This window comes from Globicephala melas, chromosome 11, assembly GCF_963455315.2.
Source record: "Globicephala melas chromosome 11, mGloMel1.2, whole genome shotgun sequence".
NCBI classification, from domain to species: Eukaryota; Metazoa; Chordata; class Mammalia; order Artiodactyla; family Delphinidae; genus Globicephala; species Globicephala melas.
This window is the reverse complement of record NC_083324.2, coordinates 57,130,858-57,155,597: the sequence shown is the minus strand read 5'-3', so window position 1 is coordinate 57,155,597 and position 24,740 is coordinate 57,130,858. Positions and strand designations below refer to the sequence as shown.

The 24,740-nt window shown below is 35.9% G+C and overlaps 1 protein-coding gene across 1 annotated transcript in view; it reads left to right on the top strand.

The window, feature by feature from the left end:
- Positions 1-24,740, top strand: part of KHDRBS2 (KH RNA binding domain containing, signal transduction associated 2) — a 699,880-nt gene that overhangs the window by 655,406 nt on the left and 19,734 nt on the right. Inside the window, exon 8 of the mRNA XM_030840977.2 lies at positions 18,358-18,416. Coding sequence (XP_030696837.1) covers positions 18,358-18,416 — 59 coding nt within the window. The remainder of the gene's footprint in view (positions 1-18,357; positions 18,417-24,740) is intronic.

Below are 24,740 nucleotides of genomic sequence, written 5' to 3'. Positions count from 1 at the left end.
AAGTAGGTTGAAAATATCCACAGTGTTGATCTATTTATACTTTCTTGCAGTGCTTATATTTATTATTATGACATATCTAAGTAATATGTTAATGTAACTTTCCTCTTTGAATCCCCAGGATGGTACTGGTACTCAGTAAATATTTATCAAATGATTTCATGTAGTCATAATTTTCTAAGTAAATAGAAGGCAACGTTTTTGTTCCTCAGTCCCATGACAAGTTGAAAAGAAGAATAATAAACTCAAAATCTCTATAATTTAAAACCCCAGGCTTATACTGACTAGCATGGCTTAAAGTCATCATATCTAAGTCCCCTGACCTGTGTTCTACTCTTTTGTAGGTGAGTAGAATCTTTTATTATGCTACCTAGAAGTTTTCTAAGTAAACACCAAATCTACTTTTCCTGATACAAACCTCTCAAAACCTTTAGGTATATAGCTAGATGATGATAAATAGATAGATAGATAGATAGATAGATAGATAGATAGATAGATAGACAGATAGATAAACTCTAATCAAAGTTATGTCAAAGAAGGACCAAGGAAATTGGTAAAGGAAGTTGGAGACCTTGTTCTAAATAGAGCTGAATGCTAAGGGCTCAGTAGAATATGATAGCATTAGGTTCTCCAAATAGAAAGGGGAGTCAAGGGGTGAGTACACAGGGAATGATTAATGGTAACCAATGCAATGGATTGTTGGATGATGCCTACCTGTTAGAAGGTAGCTGTTTAAATTGGAATGAAGATAAAGCTCATCAGTTCCAAGACATCAATTCACTCATTTGGCCAACATTTCTAGAGCATTTACTATGAGTCAGGCACTAGGTTACTCCCTGTAAATACATAATAGTCCAAATAGCCCTGAATATTGGAAATCATATCTTAATTGGGAAGAGAGACAAGTAAATAAAAGCACATATAAAAGTGAAATTGCAAAAATGACAGTGCTATATGTGAGAGGTAAATAGAGTTGTGAGAACACATCATAGGGTTATTTGGGATCTGAGAATGCTTCTTAGAGGAGGAAATAATTGAGGAGGGGATGAAGAGAGCATCAAGAATTTAGTGTGCTTGTGTCAGGCTCTTGTTCTTGACCATAGCTGGGATTTTTCTGAGAAGAAGGAGGACAGGTAAATGTAGAGGAGTGCTCATAACGCATCTGATCTTCCTAATCACAGTTAGTTCAAGATCAAAATGATGTTAAGTAAATTATTTCCTTTCTTTTTGTCTGGTATTATGTAGATAAAGTTGATAATGATTATTTGAATAGATATAATGGACATGAGATCTGTCATCAGATACACCAAGGTTCAAATTCCAACTTTACCACCAAAGGCCTGGTTAGCTTAGGACAAGTAACTTAATCAGATAAACCTAGATTTCCTATTCTGTATTTTGCCCAACACCACCAACTCAAAAATTGTTGTGATGATTAAATATGACAAGGTATGTAAACTCCTAGCAGTATTTGGAATGTATTAAGTGTTACAAAAGTATTAGATGTATGTTTTTATGGTTATTAGAGTCATTATTCCTTTGGGAGGGAGAGGTAGGAGAAGAATTTCAAAGAGACAAAGGACCTAATTTCTTGTTTAAGGCCCCTTTCCGTTTTAAATGTCTCAGTTCTAAAAATCAGGTGGTGGAAGTGGTGAGGAAGTTAGAAAAGAAGATTTAAATCAATAAAGAAATATTGATAGCATTTAATAGATGCTGATTCTGTCTTTCACTGCAAATGTTATCAAAACATTAGCAAAAAGGGAATTAAGCAAGTCATGCTACTTTATAATCTATGCATTTGAGTTTGGGCCTCCAAAACGTCCAATTTAATTTATGTATTGCTCTCAAGATCCACCAAATCTTCCAAAATACTTTTTTAAACTGCTGACTGAGGTTAACCCATAATTATCCTCTTTTCTTTCCTTTTAATCTCTACAAAGTTGGAAGAAAAAAAAAGTTACACATTTAGCAGTTCAGACTGCAGATACTGAATGTGACATCTAATGAAATGAAATAAATTGTGAATTATGTTCAAATAATTTATCTTAATATCTGAATTTGCTCACACATGTTTTAATGTAACAGAAAAACCCAAGCTCATGGATATAAAGGAAATAGAGATGGAAAAACACAAGGGAGACAGCAATTGTGAAGAGAAATATCCATTCTACATGCATTCATTTATCCAATAATTATTTGTGGAGTGCCTACTATGTGCTTGATACTGTAGGTGGTGCTGATGATACAGCAACTAAAACAAAAGACACCACCAACAGAAGAATTTGTTTAAGGCAAAATATACGTATGTCTGTCCTTTTTTTTTCTTAACAGTTTTATTGGGGTATAATTGCTTTACAATGGTGTGTTACTTTCTGCTTTATAACAAAGTGAATCAGTTATACATATACATATATCCACATATCTCTTCCCTCTTCATTTCCCTCCTTCTCACCATCCCTATCCCACCCTTCTCGCTGGTCACAAAGCACTGAGCTAATTTCCCTGTGCTATGCAACTGCTTCCCATTAGCTATCTATTTTACACTTGGTAGTGTATATATGTCCATATATACATTACCACTCTCTCACTTTGTCCCAGTTTACACTTCCCCCTCCCCGGGTGCTCAAGTCCATTCTCTAGTAGGTCTGCGTCTTTATTCCCGTCTTCTCCCTAGGTTTTTCATGAACTTTTTTTTTTTTTTTAGATTCCATATATATGTGTTAGCGTACGGTATTTGTTTTCATCTTTCTGACTTACTTCACTCTGTATGACAGACTCTAGGTCCATCCACCTCACTACAAATAACTCAATTTCATTTCTTTTTATGGCTGAGTAATATTGCATTGTATATATGTGCCACATCTTCTTTATCCATTCATCTGTCGATGGACACTTAGGCTGCTTCCATGTCATGGCTATTGTAAATAGAGCTGCAATGAATATTATGGTGCATGACTCTTTTTGAATTATGGTTTTCTCAGGTTATATGCCCCGTAGTGGGATTGCTGGGTCTTATGGTAGTCCTATTTTTAGGTTTTTAAGGAACCTCCATACTGTTCTCCACAGTGGTTGTATCAAGTTACGTTCTCACCAACAGTGTATGAGGGTTCCCTTTTCTCCACACCCTCTCCAGCATTTATTGTTTGTAGATTTTTTGATGATGGCCATTCTGACTGGTGTGAGATGATACCGCATTGTAGTTTTGATTTGCATTTCTCTAATGATTAATGATGTTGAGCATTCTTTCATGTGTTTGTCGGCAATCTATATATCTTCTTTGGAGAAATATCTATTTAGGTCTTCTGCCCATTTTTGGATTGGGTTTTTGTGTTTTTGATATTGAGCTGCATGAGCTGTTTGTAAATTTTGGAGATTAATCCTTTGTCAGTTGCTTCATTTGCAAATATTTTTCCCATTCTGAGGGTTGTCTTTTCCTCTTGTTTACGGTTTCCTTTGTTGTGCAAAAGTTTTAAGTTTCATTAGGTCCCATTTGTTTATTTTTGTTTTTATTTCTATTTCTCTAGGAGCTGGGTCAAAAGGATTTGCTGTGATTTATGTCATAGAGTGTTCTGCCTATGTTTTCCTCTATGAGATTTATAGTATCTGGCCTTACATTTAGGTCTTTAATACACTTTGAGTTTATTTTTGTGTATGGTGTTAGGGAGTGTTCTATTTCACACTTTTACATGTACTTGTCCAGTTTTCGCAGCACCACTTATTGAAGCTGTTGTCTTTTCTCTATTGTACATTCTTGTTTACTTTATCAAAGAGAGGTGACCATATGTGTGTGGGTTTATCTCTCAGCTTTCTATCGTGTTCCATTGATCTATATTTCTGTTTTTTTGCCAGTACCATACTGTCTTGATTACTGTAGCTTTGTAGGATAGTTTGAAGTCCAGGAGACTGATTCCTCCACCTCCGTTTTTCTGTCTCAAGACTGCTTTGGCTATTCGGGGTCTTTTGTGTTTCCCTACAAATTGTGAAATTTTCTGTTCTAGTTCTGTGAAAAATGCCAGTGTTATTTGATAAGGATCGTACTAAATCTGTAGATTGCTTTGGGTAGTATAGTCATTTTCACAATGTTGATTCTTCCAATCCAAGAACATGGTATATCTCTCCATCTATTTGTATCATATTTAATTTCTTTCATCAGTGTCTTATATTTTTCTGCATACAGGTCATTTGTCTCCTTAGGTAGGTTTATTCCTAAGTATTTTATTCTTTTTGTTGTAATGGTAAATAGGAGTGTTTTCTTAATTTCACTTTCAGATTTTTCATCATTAGTGAACAGGAATTCAAGAGACTTCTGTGCATTAATTTTGTGTCCTGCTACTTTACCAAATTCATTGATTAGCTCTAGTAGTTTTCTGGTAGCATCTTTAGGATTCTCTATGTATAGTATCATGTCATCTGCAAAGAGTGACAGCTTCACTTCTTCTTTTCTGATTTGGATTCCTTTTATTTCTTTTTCTTCTCTGATTGCTGTGGCTAAAACTTCCAAAACTATGTTGAATAAGAGTGGTGAGAGTGGGCAACCTTGTCTTGTTCCTGATCTTAGTGGAAATGCTTTCAGCTTTTTACCATTGAGGATGATGTTGGCTGTGGGTTTGTCATATATGGCCTTTATTATGTTGAGGAAAGTTCCCTCTATGCCTACTTTCTGCAGGGTTTTTATCATAACTCGGTGTTGAATTTTGTTGAAAGCTTTCTCTGCATCTATTGAGAGGATCATATGGTTTTTCTCCTTCAGTTTGTTAATATGGTGTATCACATTGATTGATTTGCCTATATTGAAGAATACTTGCATGCCTGGAATAAATCCCCCTTGATCATGGTGTATGATCCTTTTAATGTGTTGTTGGATTCTGTTTGATAGTATTTTTTTTGAGGATTTTTGCAAAGATGTTCATCAGTGTTATTGGTCTGTAGTTTTCTTTTTTTGTGACATCTTTTCAGGTTTTGGTATCAGGGTGATGGTGGCTTCTAGAATGAGTTTAGGAGTGTTCCTCCTTCTGCTATATTTCGGAAGAGTTTGAGAAGGATAGGTGTTAAGTTTTCTCTATATGTTTGATAGAATTCGCCTGTGAAGCCATCTGGTCCTGGGCTTTTCTTTGTTGGTAGATTTTTTTTTTTTTTTTTGCGGTACGCGGGCCTCTCACTGTTGTGGCCTCTCCCGTTGTGGACCACAGGCTCTGGATGCGCAGGCTCAGCAGCCATGAATCATGGGCCCAGCTGCTCCATGGCATGTGGGATCTTCCCGGACCGGGGCACAAACCCATGTCCCCTGCATCAGCAGGCGGATTCTCAACAACTGCGCCACCAGGGAAGTCCTGTTGGTAGATTTTTAATCGTTTCAATTTCAGTGCTTGTGATTGGTCTGTTTATATTTTCTATTTCTTCCTGGTACAGTGTCAGAACGTTGTGCATTTCTAAGAATTTGTTGATTTCTTCCAGGTTGCCCATTATTGGCATATAGTTGCTTGTATTAATGTCTCATGGTTCTTTGTATTTCTGCAGTGTCAGTTCTTACTTCTCCTTTTTCATTTCTAATTCCATTGATTTGTGTCTTCTCCCATTTTTTCTTGATGAGTCTGGCTGATGGTTTATCAATTTTGTTTATCTTCTCAAAGAACCATCATTTGGCTTATTGATCTTTGCTATCATTTCCTTCATTTCTTTTTCATTTATTTCTGATCTGATCTGTATGATTTCTTTCCTTCTGCTAACTTTGTGGGGGGGGGGTGTTCTTCTTTTTCTAGATACTTTAGGTGTAAGTTTAGGTTGTTTATTTGAGATGTTTCTTATTTCTTAAGGTAGGATTGTATTGCTATAAATTTCCCTCATAGAACTGCTTTTGCTGTATCCCATAAGTTTTGGGTCATCATGTATTCATTGTCATTTTTTCTAGGTATTTTTGGATTTCCCCTTTGATTTCTTCAGTGATTTCTTGACTATTTAGTAGTGTATTGTTTAGCCTCCACGTGTTTGTATTTTTTACAGATTTTTTCCTGTAATTGATATCTAGTCTCATAGCATTGTGGTCAGAAAAGATGCTTGATACAACTTCAATTTTCTTAAATTTACCAAAGCTTGATTTGTGACCCAAGATATGATCTATCCTGGAGAATGTTCCATGAGCACTTGAGAAGAAAGTGTATTCTGTTGTTTTTGGATGGAATGTCCTAAAAATATCAAGTAAGTCCATCTTGTTTAAAGTGTCATTTAAAGCTTGTGTTTCCTTATTTCTTTTCATTTTGGATCATCTGTCCATTGTTGAAAGTGGGGTTTTAAAGCCCCCTACTATGATTTTGTTACTGTCAATTTCCCCTTTTATGGCTGTTCGTATTTGCCTTATGTGTTGAGTTGCTCCTATGTTGGGTGCATAAATATTTACAATTTTTATATCTTCTTCTTGGATTGATCCCTTGATCATTATGTAGTGTCCTTCTTTGTCTCTTGTAATGGTCTTTGTTTTAAAGTCTATTTTGTCTGATATAAGAATTGCTACTGCAGCTTTCTTTTTATTTCCATTTGCATGGTATAGCTTTTGCCATCTCACTTTCAGTCTGTATGTGTCCCTAGGTCTAAAGTGGGTCTCTTGTAGACAGAATAAATATGGGTCTTGTTTTTGTATCCATTCAGCCAGTCTATGTCTTTTGGTTGGAGCATTTAATCCATTTACATTTAAGGTAATTATCAATATGTATGTTCCTATTACCATTTTCTTAATTGTTTGGGGTTTGTTATTTTAGGTTTTTTCCTTCTCTTGTGTATCTTGCCTAGAGAAGTTCCTTTAGCATTTGTTGTAAAGCTGGTTTGGTTATGCTGAATTCTCTTGGTTTTTTCTTGTCTGTAAAGGTTTTAATTTCTCCATCAAACCTGAATGAGATCCTTGCTTTGTAGAATAATCTTGGTTGTAGGTTTTTCCCTTTCATCACTTTAAATATGTCCTGCCAGCCCCTTTTGGCTTGCAGAGTTTCTGCTGAAGGATTAGCTCTTAAGCATATTGGGATTCCATTGTTTTTTTTTTTTTTTTTTTTTTTGCTTTTTCCTTGCTGCTTTTACTATTTTTTCTTTGTATTTGATTTTTGATAGTTTGATTAATATGTGTCTTGTTGTGTTTCTTCTTGGATTTATCCTGTAAGGGACTCTTTATGCTTCCTGGATTTGATTAGCTATTTCCTTTCCCATATTAGGGAAGTTTTTAAGTATAATCTCTTCAAATATTTTCTCAGTCCCTTTCTTTTTCTCTTCTTCTTCTGGGATCCCTATAATTTGAATGTTGGTGCATTTAACATTGTCCCAGAGGTCTCTGAGACTGTCTTAAATTCTTTTCATTCTTTTTTCTTTATTCTGCTCTGCAGTAGTTATTTCCACTAGTTTATCTTCCAGTTCACTTATCCGTTCTTCTGCCTCAGTCATTCTGCTATTGATCCCTTGTAGAGAATTTTTATTTCATTTACTGTGTTGTTAATGATTGTTATTTGCTCTTTAGTTTTTCTAAGTCCTTGTTAAACATTTCTTGTATTTTCTCCACTCTATTTCCACAATTTTCTATCATCTTTACTAACACTCTGAATTATTTTTCAGGTAGACTGCCTATTTCCTCTTCATTTGTTAGGTTTGGTGGGTTTTTACCTGCTTCTTCAACTGCTGTGTGTTTCTGTGTCTTCTCATTTTGCTTAACTTACTGTGTTTGGGGTCTCCTTTTTACAGGCTGCAGGTTCGTGGTTCCTGTTGTTTTTCGTGTCTTCCCCTAATGGCTAAGGTTGGTTCAGTGGGTTGTGTAAGCTTCCTGGTGGAGGGGAGTAGTGCCTGTGTTCTGGCGGATGAGGCTATATCTTGTCTTTCTGGTGGGCAGGTCCACGTCTGGTGGTGTGTTTTGGGGTGTCTGTGACCTTATTATGATTTTAGGTTGGGTTGTGTTCCTGTCTTGCTAGTTGTTTGGCATAGGGTGTCCAGCACTGTAGCTTGCTGGTCGTTGAGTGGAGCTGGGTCTTGGCGTTGAGATGGAGATCTCTGGGAGATTTTCTCCATTGATATTACGTGGAGCTGGGAGGTCTCTGGTGGATCAATGTCCTGAGCTTGGCTCTCTCACCTCAGAAGCACAGCCCTGACACCTTGCTGGAGCACGAAGAGCCTGTCATACACACAGCTCAGAATAAAAGGAACAAAAAAGAAAGAAAGAAAAAGATAAAATAAAATAAAATTTAAAAGTTATTAAGATAAAAACCAAAACATAATTATTAAAAAAATTTCTTTCAATAATTTAAAAAGAAGAGAACAACCAAACCAAAAAACAAATCTACCAATGATAACAAGCACTGAAAACTATACTAAAACAAAATACAAAATGGACAGACAGAACCCTAGGACAAATGGTAAAAGCAAAGCTGTACAGACAAAATCACACACAGAAACATATGCATACACACTCACAAAAAGGGAAAAAGGGAATATATATGTATATATATATTGGTGGTCCCAAAGTTCACTTCCTTAATTTGGGATGATTCGTTGTCTATTCAGATATTCCACAGATGCATCGTACATCAAGTTGACTGTGGAGATTTAATCCACTGCTCCTGAGGCTGCTAGGAGAGATTTCCTTTTCTCTTCTTTGTTTGCACTGTTCCTGAGATTCAGCCTTGGATGTGGCCTTGCCTCTGCATGTAGGTAGCCTGAGGGCGTCTGTTCTTCTCTCAGACAGGACGAGGTTAAAGAAGTATCTGGTTCGGGGGCTCTGGCTCACTCAGACCAGGAGGGTTTTGGAGTGCAGGGTGAGCCTGCCATGGCAGAGGCTGGCATGACGTTGCACCAGCCAGAGGTATGCCATGTGTTCTCCCAAGGAAGTTGTCCCTGGATCACGGGACCCTGGCATTGACAGGTTCCACAGACTCCCAGGAGAAGAGGTGTGGATAGTGACCTGTGCTTGCACACAGTCTTCTTGGTGGCTGCAGCAGCAGCCTTAGCATCTCATGCCTGTCTCTGGGGTCTGCACTGATAGCTGCGGCTTGCTCCCATCTCTGGAGCTCCTTTAAGCAGTGCTCTTAATCCCCTCTCCTAGTGCACCAGGAAACAAAGAGGCAAGAAATAGTCTCTTGCCTCTTTGGCAGTTCCAGACCTTTTCTCAGACTCCCTCCCGGCTAGCTGTGGTGCACTAGCCCCTTCAGGCTGTGTTCACACAGCCAACCCCAGTCCTCTCGCTGGGATCTGACCTCCGAAGCCCGAGCCTCAGCTCCAAGCCACGACTCATCCCGGCGGGTGAGCAGACTAGCCTCTCGGGTTGGTGAGTGCTGGTCGGCACCGATCATCTGTGCAGGAATCTCTCTGCTTTGCCCTCTGCACCCCTGTTGCTGACCTCTGCTCCATGGCTCCAGAGCTTCTCCCCTCCTCCACCCACAGTCTCTGCCCACAAAGGAACTTCCTAGTGTGGGGAAAACTTTCCTCCTTCACAGCTCCCTCCCACTGGTGCTGGTCCCATCCCTATTCTTTTGTCTCTGTTTTTTCTTTTTTCTTTTGCCCTACCCAGGTATGTGGGGAGTTTCTTGCCTTTTGGGAGGTCTGAGGTCTTCTGCCAGCGTTCAGTAGATGTTCTGTAGGAGTTGTTCCACATGTAGACATATTTCTGATGTATTTGTGGGGACAAAGGTGATCTCCATGTCTTACTCCTCTGCCATCTTGAAGCTCCTCCTGTCTCCTTCTTAAATCATTCCTTGTCTTCAATGCCTTGTAAGGTAAAATCCAAACTCCTGACCATGACTAATAAAGGTCCTTCAAGATGTGACCCCTGCCTATTTATCATATCTGTTGTTGAGCCCTGTCTCACTCACACTCGCCCCCTCCTGCTCTGAAGTAATAGCTGCTCAGGTCATGCTTTTTCTTGCCTCTGAGACTTGATTAGTGCTGATGCCATACATGTCAGTCTTCTTCATTCCATTTCACTTGAGTAGTTAATTTCTCTTTCTTTTCAAGGTTTGATGAATGAAAAAAAAGTGAGTCACTCCTTATCTCTTGTGTAATTGCTTTTCTGCTTGACTGTAATTTCCATGAGGGCTGCTTCAGTGCCACCTGTTTGATTTTTAGTGTTTTACAAAATAGACTGAATATCTATATGTATCTGCTGTGTTTTTTAATGGTTATTGTACTGTTACATGTGTAGCCAGGAATAATGAAAATGAAAGAATATATTGAGAAGTGAGAGAGGAGAGACAATGCAGCTAGTTTCTGTGGGAAGGTAAGGTTTGTCCTAGAAAATATGAACAAATGAAAATCATTTTTAAGAACCTATTTGAAAATAGGTCATATTCTCTAATGTAAGCATAAAGTTGATCCTATTTTGGCAAGCTTCATTTTCAGTGCTGTTAATAATAGGAGATGTCTCCCCCTCCCCCAGGGAAGATCTGGGAACAGCTATGAGAATTAGTAGGTAACATGACATTGAAGAAAGCTGTGGAGTCTTGAGCTGTTTGGTGAAGGGTCTCTCATGCCTCCTTCCCACCAATGTTTGGTTAATGTCCTGAATAACACTGAGGGAGGTTGTCATTGGTGGTGAGAACTGATTCATGAACCTATGTGTTGCCCTCATTAATCTACACACTAGATTCCCAGCTTTGTAAATGGAACTTTCATGAAGATTTATGAAATTTAACAGAAGGATTTGATCATCATATAAGTGGATTTAAAAAATGAACTATCAATTTGCAATTTCAGGGTGGGGGCTGGGCTGTAAATTTATCTTTACTTAACAAATATCTCTGGAAATACAGTGTAAATGCACAGTATAACAAAGTTGCAGATCAAATGCTTAAGAGAACAAACATTAAGAGAACCCACTTAAGTGCTAAGAATAGTTGGGTAGTTATGTTTCCTTCATATTAATACAGTAATTAAATCCCTTTATCCTTTCCTCTGAAATATTATTTTGTAGTTTTTACTTCTCCTCAATTCAGAAAATAATCAATAAATCTTTAATTGAAACTCACACTCATCTATTTGTCCTACTTTCATACCCCAAAATCTACAGCTTAGTCAAGAACCAGAAAAAGGTTGAAATGAAGGACACAATACATAAACAAAATAAACTGGAAACTATTAATGTGAGAGTTTTAATCTTACCAGGCCACAACAATCTCTGGTGTATTTGTAAAGTGTTTAATCATCCCTGATAATTTTTATATGCTACCAAAGTAGATAGTTAAAAAAAAATTAAGCAAAGTGTTGTTGTTTAACAAATTGCTTCCTCTGTTCCCCCCCACACTTTATAGGTCTAACTGGTTTGATTATATGAGCACATCCTATGGAACATAGATCTCTTTTTGCAATAATTGAACATCTAAAAGATTTCATTTACAAGCTTGGTTAGTCTGACTGACCTGTGAACAGGTCTGTCCCAGCATCAGTGCTGTGACCACAGAAACATGAGCACCAAGTGCTGGATGAGAAGCATGATGGAAATGGCAGTGTCAGCATGGCACAGGCGGACTCACTTGCTTCAAAAATAGCTTGATTATGGTGAAGGTATTATTTGGTTTCCTAGAAACCAAATTTCATTCTAGTTTTTTCTATTGTGTTCATTTCCATTTAATTAGTTGTCTTAGTAAACTGCTAACATAGCCTATTTAAGGTAAAATGCCCTTCTTCCAAAAAAGAACTGAAAATTTCCATCTCTGATTCTTTCAAATTTTACAATCAATCATTAATTAATTAATCTGGTATTTTTTTCTGCCAAAATGTTTATTTATTTTTTCCAAATGTTTATTAGTGTCTAAGTCTTGATTTCAAAAAGACAAAATGTTGTGTAGAATTTTTTATGAATAACTAGACATGGATTAATGAGTTAATGCAGCTAACATGTTCTATCCTGATTTTATATATATACACCAGTTCCTAGGAAAATTATATCTAACTACCAGAGTAATTATATTCCAAACCACAAATAATTGTCATAATTTTAATTAACACCTCTCTAATTGTAACAGTGTGTTTACAAACCTTGATTGCTATAGTTTCTAAAATATAAAATAGAATAATAATGTCCATTCAAATTAAATAACTTGTGTTTGAATTCATTTGACCACTTTTAACTTGTACGTAACATAATTAAATAACATGATAAATTAAAACAAAAGTAATGCAATATGGCTTTATGAAATAATGAAATGAAAGTCATAGAGCTAATACCATAGTTTACTTTTTCTAGCCAAGTCATATATGCTTTTAAAATGGAAAATAATATAACAATATAAAAATTACACATGCATAGGTCAGTTACAATAGTTTTAAACTTTTAACCTGAATTTCATTCATATTAGAAAATAAGAGTGATTATTTTTCTTTTTTTATTGAATTATATTTGACTTACAATATTATATTAATTTCAATTTATATATAGCATAGTAATTCAATATTTTAATAGATTTACTCCATTTAAGTTGTTATAAAATATTGACTGTATTCCATCATCTGAACACTACATTCTTGTAACTTATTTTACATCAGTTTGTACCTCTTAATAATCTTCACTGATTTTGCCTATACCCCATGCTTCTCCTCTCTTGTAACCACTAGTTTTTTCTCTGTGTCTGTGAGTATGTTCATGTTTTGTTGTATTTGTTTGTTTTTTAAAAATTTTTTCAAGAGTCCACATATAAGTGAAAACATAGTATTTGTCTTTGTCTGACTTATTTCACTAAACATAACACCCTCCAGGTCCATTCATGTTGCTGCAAATGGCAAAATTTCATTCTTTTCTATGGCTGAGTAGTATTTCATTGCATATATATACCACATCTTCTTTATCTATTCATCTGTTAATGGACATTTAGGTTGCTTCCATATCTTGGCTATTGTCCCTGTGGTTTGTTTTTCTTCTTTATTGTTCCCATGGTTGTTGATGTAAGTAAACATCACTTCTGAAGCGTACACAAAATTTTATAATGATATTTTAGCAAAATGTTCTATTATTTTGAATTCTTTTATTTAATCATTTATTCATTGAACAAATATTTACTGAATAACTGTTCATCTTCAAGTGTTTGCTTTAATTGCCAACTGTATTATTTGGGATATGGGATAAGCTTCCATTATAAGGAGATCCACAATTCAGTGGCCCAAACAGAGAAACATTTATCTCCTTCACACATAATAAAGCAAGGCAAGTAGGTGGACTTTACTCCATGACACCGTTCAGGCTTCCAGGTTAGTGGAATGCCATCTGTCTTAGTTCAGGCTGCTATAACATGATACCATAGACTGGGTGGCTTATAAACAAGAGAAATTTATTTCCTATAGGTCTGGAGGCTGCGAGTCCCAGGTCAGGGTGCCAGCATGGTTGGGTTCTGGTGAAGCCTTCTTCTGGGTTGCAGACTGCTGTCTTCTTGTATCTTCACATGGTAGAAAGAGAGCAAGAGATCTCTCTGGGGGTCCCGCTTTTTAAGAGCACTAATGCATTCATTAGGGCTCCACCCTCCACATCTAATTTAATTCCCAAATGTCTCATCTCTTAATACCATCACAATGGGTATTGAGATTTCAACAAACAAATTTTGGAAAATAGTAAGATACTGTCCATTACACCATCGTTAATGTCTTCCAAAGTGGCTCCAATCATTGACGTTTGCAGCCAGTTACATGAAAGCTGAAAAGAAGTAGAGGACAGTGAATTTAACTTTATGAAAATCATGAATAATTGGTATACATAACTCTGCACATGGTCACACTCAAATGTAAGGAATATTAGGAAATGTAGTCTTGAGATTGTCAGTCTCTCTTATTGAAAGAAGAGCCAAATGGATTTTGGAACAGCTTGAAGTCTTCTGGGGCCCAGCCCTCTCATCATCCAAATATGAGTGAATACCCGTCTTCTCATTCAAACAAAGAAACATTAAAAAAATACCTACATTCTGCTTAAAAGAGAAAATCCAAGTTCAATTCCAATTATTGCAACCAGATCAAAATCTAGAGTCTGGGAAGATTAGGTCTTCATATGGTTCTTTCAAGTCTCACAACCTATAAAATGATAGACAGAATATCTTTCTTGTTCTTGACCTTCTTCCCCATACAAAATATGCAATATAAATTAGTGTAAAAGGAATAAAATAACTACAATAGAAAGGTCCTTTGGGAAACACTCCACAGGCAATAACAGTTACAAAATCCTGCTAAGCAGAGATTAAGAGGCATCTAAGCAACAGCACTGAAATAAATTTTTTGGTGAGTGCATCTGTCAATCTTGGTTCTCTTTCCTGGGAGTTAAGCCAGATTTAGCAGAAGGTCCTTCCTTATCCTTATGGATAAATGGTCTTATCTCTGGGCATATCTGAAATGATTAAAGTAGAGCATGCCTTCATTGGGACTTCACAATTTTTGCAACATGCTTCCATACATGTTTGGGGACCCAAGGGTTGCCCCTGGGATTGTATATTGTAGCAAAGTCTAATGGGAAGATGTAAGGGTATCTTTGAACAACACTCATTGTCTCTTGCTATTGGAATGCAGAAACAGTTGACTTCTCTAATCCTGTTAAGCCCTAAATTTCTGAACCTTCTCCCATTTTTAAATTATAGAACTAACACATAAATTAGGCAGAGATAACTTCCCGTAGCAAAGCTCTATTCAATTTTGTTTCTTCTGGAAAAATGGCCCATTCTTATTTGAGCTCATAACTTCTTTAAACCTTTTTTAAAAGCAGCAAGGATTGTCAACAGTTGGGCTTTGTCCAGCTTTTTCCCATAGTGCCAAAATAGATCTGGGCTTATAGCCTGCCTTTCAGGTTTTCACTGGTGATGGCATGACAAAGGTCATCAGCTTTCCATCCTACAGTATTTTTTTTCCTTACACTTTCCACCCTCCCAGTGAACTAATAGCCCATATTTTGAGATTTTTAATGGCAGTTCTACACCCCTACATACTTATTTTTATTTTTGACTAAATTTTTGTAACAGAGATTCAAAAATCAGTGACTCAAAAAAGAGAAAAAGTTATTTTTTCCCTCATAACAATCCCTGAGGTAGGCAGTGATTTAGAGTAAGTCTGCTCCAACGTGACCATTTAGACACAAATTCCTCCCATGCTACAGTGCAGGACTTTCTAGCATTATCTGTATTTGCATGGTAGATACTAGATCATCACTTTGAGTGCATTTTACCATCTGAGGAGGTGACTGTGAACAAGTCCAAGATGAGGAGCTTGTTCTTCATTTGGAAATGAACTCAAGGTTGATACCCTCACTTCTGTGCACATCCCGTGTTTCCTGACACAGCCACAAGGGCACAGCTAGCTGCAAGCATGGCTGAGGAGTATATTTCACTCACTGTGTGGCCATTTGTCCACATAAAATATTTTCTTCTGGGAGAAATGCGAAGTAATATTTGGATAAGCAAAGGTATGGACTCTGGAAGAGTCCATTAAGATTGTTATCCATTATTTTGCATTATCCATTATTTTACAAATGTCTTGTATGTTTCATTTTCCCCTTTTAGAGTTTTGAAATTTAAAATTCCCTCTTGGTGTGTATGTATCATTTATGGTAGACAATAACAGCTTCCCTGTCATGGTCTCTCTCACTACTGTTCTTTTTCCCTCTCAGCTTCATCAATTGAAATCAAAGTTGAAATCCATTTAGAAACATAGTAATGCTACTAGATAGTGTTTTTTGCTACTAGTGTTCATACAACACACTTTGGGAAACATAATCAGGCTTACTCATGAGAAATTTACTGATTGTGAGGAAGGCAGGGAAAAGCTACTCTCAGTGTCCTCATTTTCTCTTCATCCTGATACACGGGAATGCTGCTTGTTAATCACATTCTCATGACTGCCAATTCTTGATCATCCCGGAAATCAGTGAAAAAACTTCAGGACTTGGCTATACATATGTGAGGGTTCTCAATTGTGTTGCATCTTTTCTATTAAGATAAACGTCCAGCCACCAGTCAATGACTTTAGACTTCTGAAATCTCAAGTCTTAGAAAGATGGAGAGAAAAACTTACTACCATATTTTTCTTAGAGAATTTCTATATAATTATCCTGGGCAATGAAGCCCAGGTTATCTTTTTTTATCCCAGCTACATTACACTGAAATTGAATTAGTGCATTATCAATTGCCTCCCAGAAAGATAAAAATGGCCAAACTTCTGTCCATCTCTCTTTTCATCTCTAATATACAGACTTTTATTTTATTTTTTGCTTCTCTTTCCTTACTATCAATGAAATCTCAAGTATTTAATATAATGAGACATATGGGATTGCCTTGAAGGATAATAACAACCAAATAATTTTAGGCCTTTCTTTCTTCCTTCCAACCTAACTCTTTGGCATCTATCACCCATCCTCAGCCCTTATGCAATTTGATATTAAGCCATTTTCTTGCCACACTTTTATATTCTTAGAGGAATTAGTATATCTTGATATAATTTATAAATTTATATATACAAATTATATATGTAAATATATATGTATAAATATATAAGCTTATAAATTAAGGTTCAGGCAGAGAACTTTATTTTTCTATGTTAATTAACTTAATTTTGGTAATCATCTCACAACACATATATGTATATATAATCAAAACATCATGATGTAAAACTTACATTTAGAAAATTTTTTAGTTGTCAATTATACCTCATTAAATCCAGAAAAAAATAAAAGAAAAGAAGAATGGATGTAAATTTTAACTAAACAGGGGCTTCCCTGGTGGCGCAGTGGTTGAGAGTCCACTTGCCCATGCAAGGGACACGGATTCGGGCCCCGGTCCGGGAAGATCCCACATGCCGCGGAGCGACTGGACCCGTGAGCCATGGCTGCTGAGCCTGCGCGTCCGGAGCCTGTGCTCCACAACAGAAGAGGCCACAACAGTGAGAGGCCCGCGTATCGCAAAAAAAAAAAAAAAAAATTTAACTAATCATCTTTTCATCTTATTTTCAGATAGTCCAGTGAATTCAATAATATGATCAGATTCTGATTTGAACTATCCATTTCTTTTTTGCACTTTTGTCAGGTTTTGATTCATTGTTTTAATTACTTTGTAAAAGAATTTGAACATTTTCTTTTTATTCCATTGGAGTCATCTCCTTTGTTTTTTTAACATCTTTATTGGAGTATAATTGCTTTACAATGTTGTGTTAGTTTCTGTTGTACAACAAAGTGAATCAGCTAAATATATACATATATCCCCATATCCCCTCCCTCTTGCATCTCCCTCCCACCCTCCTTATCCCACCCCTCTAGGTGGTCACAAAGCACCAAACTGATCTCTTCATGTGATGCAGCTGCTTCCCACTACCTATCTATTTTACATTTGGTAGTGTATATATGTCAGTACTACTCTCTCACTTCATGCCAGCTTACCCTTTCCCCTCTCCATGTCCTCAAGTCCATTCTCTAGGTCTGAGTCTTTATTTCTGTCCTGCCCCTAGGTTCATCAAAACCATTTTTTTTTAGATTCCATATGTATTAGCATACGGTATTTAGATTAGCATACGGTATTTAGATTCCATATGTATTAGCATACGGTATTTGTTTTTCTCTTTCTGACTTACTTCACTCTGTATACAGACTCTAGGTCCATCTACCTCACTACAAATAACTCAATTTCACTTCTTTTTATGGCTGAGTAATATTCCATTGTATAGATGAGGTAGAGAACTTTAAATGAATGAGCTTATTTGAGTGAAAAATACAGTTTATCACAAATATTTGTAGATCCCTAAATAAAATTAAAATATGCATTAATTATCCAAATACTAAGCTAAATTAAAATAATTTCCACTCTTTGTATAGTGTTTTTTAAAATTATGACTTGGTAACATTAGGCTAAGCATCTAGCAAGATATTAACTGAGAAGAAATAGCTTATGTATTTGAGAAGCCTAGGGACATACTGTGGAAGAGTTGGAAGGGAGTATAAATATAATTTCAGTGTTTGGAAGTGAAGATGAAATTGATGTATATTTCTTAAGGTAATTGCATTAAAACCCACACACAATTGACCAGATTGTCATCTTATGTAGCACTTTTCTTGGAAATAGACCTTTTATAACTCTCCTCTTGAAGTATCATAATTGTGCTTTAGAGGAAATTTGATTTATATAATTGGAGGATAGAGATAAAGTACTGAGGTGGGGTGAGAAAATCATAGCACTCTTTGTCAATTACCTGTATTTTTCTTACTGAATATTCTTCTTTGAATTCTATTATTCAATATTATTCTATTATTATTTATGTTCAAATATGTGATTTATGCCTAGAGATTCTTGGGAATATTACCTTAGCACACATTTTGCATTCAAATTCCATATAAGTTTTGGGTTGACTCCTCCTGAATACAGTAACATTGATCGCTGTCTAAATCTATTGCAGTGTGCCTGAGTACTATGACTATGGTCATGGAGTAAGTGAGGATGCCTATGACAGCTACGGTAAGACCTTTACTTTACTAAAACTGTGAAATCAAAACATCCATCAGTCACTGACAACTCAGAAATTACTTCTACCTTTCTCTCCCCCAGTTTTTACAGAAGTCTAGACTACATTGATTTATGTAATTCCAGGGTGAGGTTTGATATAGAGAGCCAGGGCCAGAAACTTGGACTGATCCATTTTGATCAAAATTTCAAAAGCAATTAATCACAATCATAGAAAACTTTCAACAGCAACAGTGAACGTTAAGAGTAGTGTCTTTCTTAGACGTTTCACTGTGTCCATTGTCTGACTCATTGATATGACAGCAATGCTGTCTTTCTGCTATCACAATGATCATACAGTTAAAAGATTTAAAAACTTTGAAGGGCAGAAATTGTAACTCTTAAGTTATTTTTATAGCATGTGTAGTTCCTGAAAGTGCTAAATAATGATTGACTCATAAGAATTAATAGTCAATAAAAATATCAGTCTATAAAATTAATTTCAAAATTACATTGTTTAATTTAAAAACCACTTAAAGTTAACAATTCAGTAAGATTTATTGAGTGCCTATGATATATCAATATAGTACATCACTCTAGAAGTGTAGTTTCTGGTTCCTGAAAATATATGTGCAGCATCACCAGTTGACTGCCTTGAAAAATAACATTCATTTAAATGTTCCTAAGTCCTGGATTTTTATTAAAATAATACCAAGACCACTCTGTTCCTCTTTATGAGGAGCAGTAAAGGAGATGATGAACATTTCCTGTGTTCAGGTCTCCACATGATGGTGTAGTGCTCCATCAGGACAGGGAAGGGAAGGGCCAGACATCAGAGAAAAAGTAGTGCACCTTACTTGGAACCACAGGTACCAAATCAACTCACTTCTCTGGTAACTCTCATGAGGTCAACTCAGAAGTAGGAGCATAAAAATAAGCCACCATCACAATCACTGCTATCCATAAGCTGAGTACCTACGTATATTTTCTTATTTTTTTCTTTATAATATATTGAAATTTGAAGTATTTTATCTCCATTTTATAGTAAAAATGCACATTTGTCTTTCGTGCACAAAGGTATTGTCAGTCTCCAGGAATATGATGGTGTACATGATAGATATTGTCCCTCCCTGGTTCCTGCTGTCTACTGTTGAGAAACATATTCCTACATATAAAAATTGTGCCAGACTATAAACCATGTGATTTGGTAGAAGGTCAGAGAACATTACTCATGTAACAGATATTTGTGTAATGGCTAACACATGTAAGTCATTGTTCTCAATCCTGGAGATACTGCAGTGAACAATCACTTAAAGCTTACATTCTAATGAGAAGATATATTTTTATTTATAAATCACTTTTTAAAATGGAATTTTTATTTGCAAAATACAGTCATTGTTTTTTACACATGGCACATAAATTTGAGGGAAATCCCCTATGAGCTTTACTCTACAGAATTGCATGCACTGAAATCAATGGCAGGGATGAATTTGATGATATCTGACTGCATAGTTGGTAATAGGGTATATTTCTTTTTTTATTTTTTTAAATAAACTCCAGAGTTTATTTAGATTTTACTACTTTTTCCATCAATATTTTCTTTCTGTCCCACGGTTCAATCAAGAGTACTACATTGCATTTAGTTGTCGTATTTCTTTATTCTTTCTTGTTTTTTTAAAAAAAATTTTATTGGAGTATAGTTGATTTACAATGTTGTATTAGTTTCAGGTGTACAACAAAGTGAATCAGTTATACATATATCCACTCTTTGGGTTTTTTTAGATTCTTTTCCCATGTAGGCAATCTATTTCTCAATTATTTACATTTAAAATGTTAATGCCATGTAATTAAGGCAATAGGGAAAAATGTGTGAATACAAACTATTACTTCTCAGACCTTCTAATGGAGGTGCAGGAGCCATCATAAGGAGAGCTGGGCTCACCTCTGTTACCTATTGTGGGCTTTCCTGGGTGTTGAGCTCTTCTGCTGCTGCCAAGTCTAGAGACAAACAGCCTCTATCACTTTATAAGCTACTCCTGCTCATAAGCACTAGCTTTTATTCTGGGTTAAATTAAAATTTACCAACAAGCAATTCTCTGCACACAGAAAGCAGTTGGTAAATCTTTTCAATAAAGTAATGAAGAAAATGTGGATAGTGGTTTGACTGTCTGGACAGAGTAAGAATTATATTAGGCAGGAAATTTTAAGTAATAACTTTTACTACCTAAAATTTCAGCCAAATTGGCCATATTCTTAATGTTGAAAGATTAGACACATTTATGCCTACAAGTAGACTTCACTTTAGGGTCTTAACTTTTTCTTTGGCCACCAGGATCTGTGGCCATTTTCTGGCATCATTGAGCAAGCATTAATTCAAGAATACACTTCACATTCAAGATGGTTTCACTCTTTGCTTGTAAATGTTGATATATCAGCCCTCTATTCATTCTGATTTGGAAAGTGCCTCTTGATTTTCACATCAGAAGGGTAATTTTTCAGGACAGAATTTATTTACTTATTTAGTTGGGGTCAGGAGGTGACATTCCAGGGACAGAGGCAAAGAAATCTAACCAACACATTGCAACATTTTTTCATGGTGCAGCTCATAGGAAACAGTGGAGTTCAGCAAGGAGGCTGCTCACAAGTCAGGGCCCCTTCCACCAGCAGCCCAGGGCCCCTTCCATTACCCCATAATCCTCTCTGCTCACTGTGACTCATCTCTGCTACACTGGACCACAGAATGCAGTCAGGAACTCTGAACAAAAGCGACTGTTTTAAATGATGCACATGTGAAAGTAATTATATATTTTTAGAAATTTTTTTTTTGCCACAGGTGTTAAGAAATCTAAGTAGATACATAGGTATGATTAATCTAAAAATAAGTCTTTTTTTCTTACTCTAAAAATAATACGCTATAGAAAATTTAGGTTAAAAAAGGAAATTTAAATTACACTCCTATATTTACTCATTCTTTACTGTTTGTTACATATTTTACCAAGTTTTAAATCCATCATGATACACATCTTATTTAAAAAGATATAGACTGCTTTATAAAAATTCCTATAAGATTTTTCCACCATAAAAGTTTTTTTTTCAGTTCTTAATCATTAGGATAATACCTTGACAAAATGCAGAATTTAATATATTTTCATATGTGCCATTATAATTAACCATAAATATGTAGATTTGAAAAGGGACACTCCTTTTATAGCAACAGAAAATAAGAAACTGCTTGCATGTCAATCCATATAGTCATGATATTTAAATATGGATATGGATATTTAAATCTGTATAGTCATGATATTTAAATTTGGGGAGTGTCCATGTTCCCATATTCTATACAGAAAATAGAAAAAGGTCAAATAATGAGAAATAGAGCTCAGCATCATAAAGCCTAATTAAATTAATATGCATTATATGCCCTCAGATTTTGGTATTAGGTGATTATGTAAAGGGTACTTTAATTTCAGGATTCTTGCTCCATAGGTTGCTCAGCCTGTCACGTCCAAATGGGCAGATGATAACATTTAAATATGCACATGGAGCAGTGATTTGAGGACCCACTCATGTCAATTATAGATTGATGTTTTTCGCTAATTTTCCATACCTCACATGTTAACAAGTATCCATTTATAGCTTTTCTTTAATGAACTGTGCACAATCTTTTAAATTAATAACATTTACTCCAAATTGTAAATCTTGTATCTCTGCTTATTCACTTATATTTTGAATTACTAATTCCTCTCTGTTACATTTTGGTTGTGCCATGGATACAGATCTGTATTTTTATAAAACAAACAGCTCTAATTCTCAGTTTCCTGGGAACAACCAGACTTAGATAGTATGTGAGGAGGCTCACAGTCAGCTGCCCCAGAACCTCCTTTGCTGCTCAGGCTTCAGGAAAGAGCTGTGGGAGAGGAACAGGGAATGCTCTCCAGAATAATGGTGTCCTGCATTCGAAAGACTTATGGATGGAATCTCTCATTCAGGATTCCTTCAAAAATAGTTTGAAATAAACCAGTAGAAGTAAAAATCCAGTCATTCAGTGTGACACTTCAATCTGAAACTTTATACATCATGTTTCATGTATCACCAGATTGAAATTGTATTTGTCTCTTTTGGGCCCATAATTCATGGTGAAGTAACAAATACGCTGACTTCTGTGAATATCATGTATCCCTTTGGGCTTCATTGCAATTAAATTATTCAAGTTATTTTTGTAAAATTTAATATCGAATATTAAACTATTTTCTTACAATGATGTAAATATAAAATTTTAAATATTAAGTATTTTAAATAAATAGTATGAAAATATGATACAATTATATTTACTTCATATATAAAATATAATATATAATAATTTACTTATATTATTTATTGTATTAATGATTATTAAACATTTCATTAATGTTAAATTATTATTAAATTAATATTTAAGTATTAAATTTCTGATAACTTAAACTTTTTGGAACATGAATATTTGACTTACAGAAATCCCAAATCAGTTTTTGCAGTTTTAAAATATTTCCTACCTTATCAGAGGCATTATAAATGTTTTGGATAAGTCTGAATAGCTCATAATTCAATAAGTGTGCATTTTAAGTACAGTGCACAGATCAGCTTGTCTTATCAATACTTCAAATAAGAAACACCCTCTAATCTGAGATTGATAGCTAAGAATGGACAGTAATATTCTATTGTCAGAGAAGAGAGCTGTTTATTAAAATGTATTTAATGTATGAACTGAAGAGCTAATTATAGGTCTATTCTGTAGTGACATTTTAGATGACACGTGTGTGGAATCAAGGAGGGTAATATTAATACACTGTCTTGAAATGAATGAAATCAAAAAGAATTTTTGTACCCTATTCTAGGGCATTTCAGTGCCTCACTTCAAGTTGATTGCAGAACACAAATGCGTTCATTTTGTGATGAGGAGCTGGAATGATTATTATCCCCATGTGAAAATAAGCCCTGCTTTGATTAAGCTGTGAAAACAGCAAAGGAAAATGAAGCTACCTGGCAATCATGCTACCATGTTATTCAAGAGCAAACACAGTTCATTTGCAATAGTAAATAGAAATAGAAATTTGAGGAAATTGATTTTACAAATGGAGATGGGTTTTCTTAATATGGGCAAGAATTTATCAGTCAATTTTAATAGTAGTGTATACAAAGTATTTATCATAGGATTAATATCAAAGTTGTTATTGAGAAATATTGAGAAAAAAATCACAGTAATGTATTCAATTTAGCTTTTAATATAGATTTTTAAACTTTATTTATTTATTTGCGGTACGAGGGCCTCTCATTGTTGTGGCCTCTCCCATTGCGGAGCACAGGCTCCAGATGCTCAGGCTCAATGGCCATGGCTCATGGGCCCAGCCGCTCCACGGCATGTGGGATCTTCGCAGACCAGGGCACGAACCCATGTCCCCTGCATCGGCAGACGGACTCTCAACCACTGCGCCACCAGGGAAGCCCTAAACTTTATTTTTAATGAAAGAAGAACTAAAGAAATTGTGCTTCTGAAGTATTTTAATAGCCAGTTGTAAACTTACTTTAAGGAGAAGCTAATTTTCTGCTCTTTACTATTTCAGAGGTTGCAATGAAATGGATATCTAATCCAGCTAGTTTTGATAATAAATTCAGATTATATTGCTTCAGCAAGAAACAGCCAAAATGAGCATGGCACCACCACTTCACTGCTTGCATTGCTCATTTGAAGTTAGATATACTTAACAGTGGTTTCAATTTTATTTTAAATCATGCACTCCTGAGTTCAACAATTTTAGATAATACTGGAACCTGCATTTCAGTATTTTAGATCAGAGATTTTTTTTTACCGCAGGCCTCTCACTGCTGTGGCCTACCTCCCGCTGCGGAGCACAGGCTCCGGACGCACAGGCTCAGTGGCCATGGCTCATGGGCCCAGCCGCTCCGCGACATGTGGGATCTTCCCTGACCGGGGCAAAAACCCTTGTCCCCTGCATCGGCAGGCAGACTCTCAACCACTGCGCCACCAGGGAAGTCCCTAGATCAGAGATTCTTAACCTTAATTATACATTTTCGAATCACCTGGTGAATTTTAAAAAATACTAGTGTCCAATTACCATCCCAATTCAGCTCTATCATAATCTTTGAAGATGAGAACTAGGCATCAGTTAAAAGTTCCTGGGTGGTCTTCCTGGACGCTCAGGTTGAGAATAAGTTTTAGATGGGAGCATGCTGATAAGCGGCCTACAGTCTTAATATGAAAGGTCAAAACTGTGCCAGCCATCTGCATCCTTGAAGGCAACACACAAGTTATGTACAGTCTACTTTTAGAACAGTGGGGAT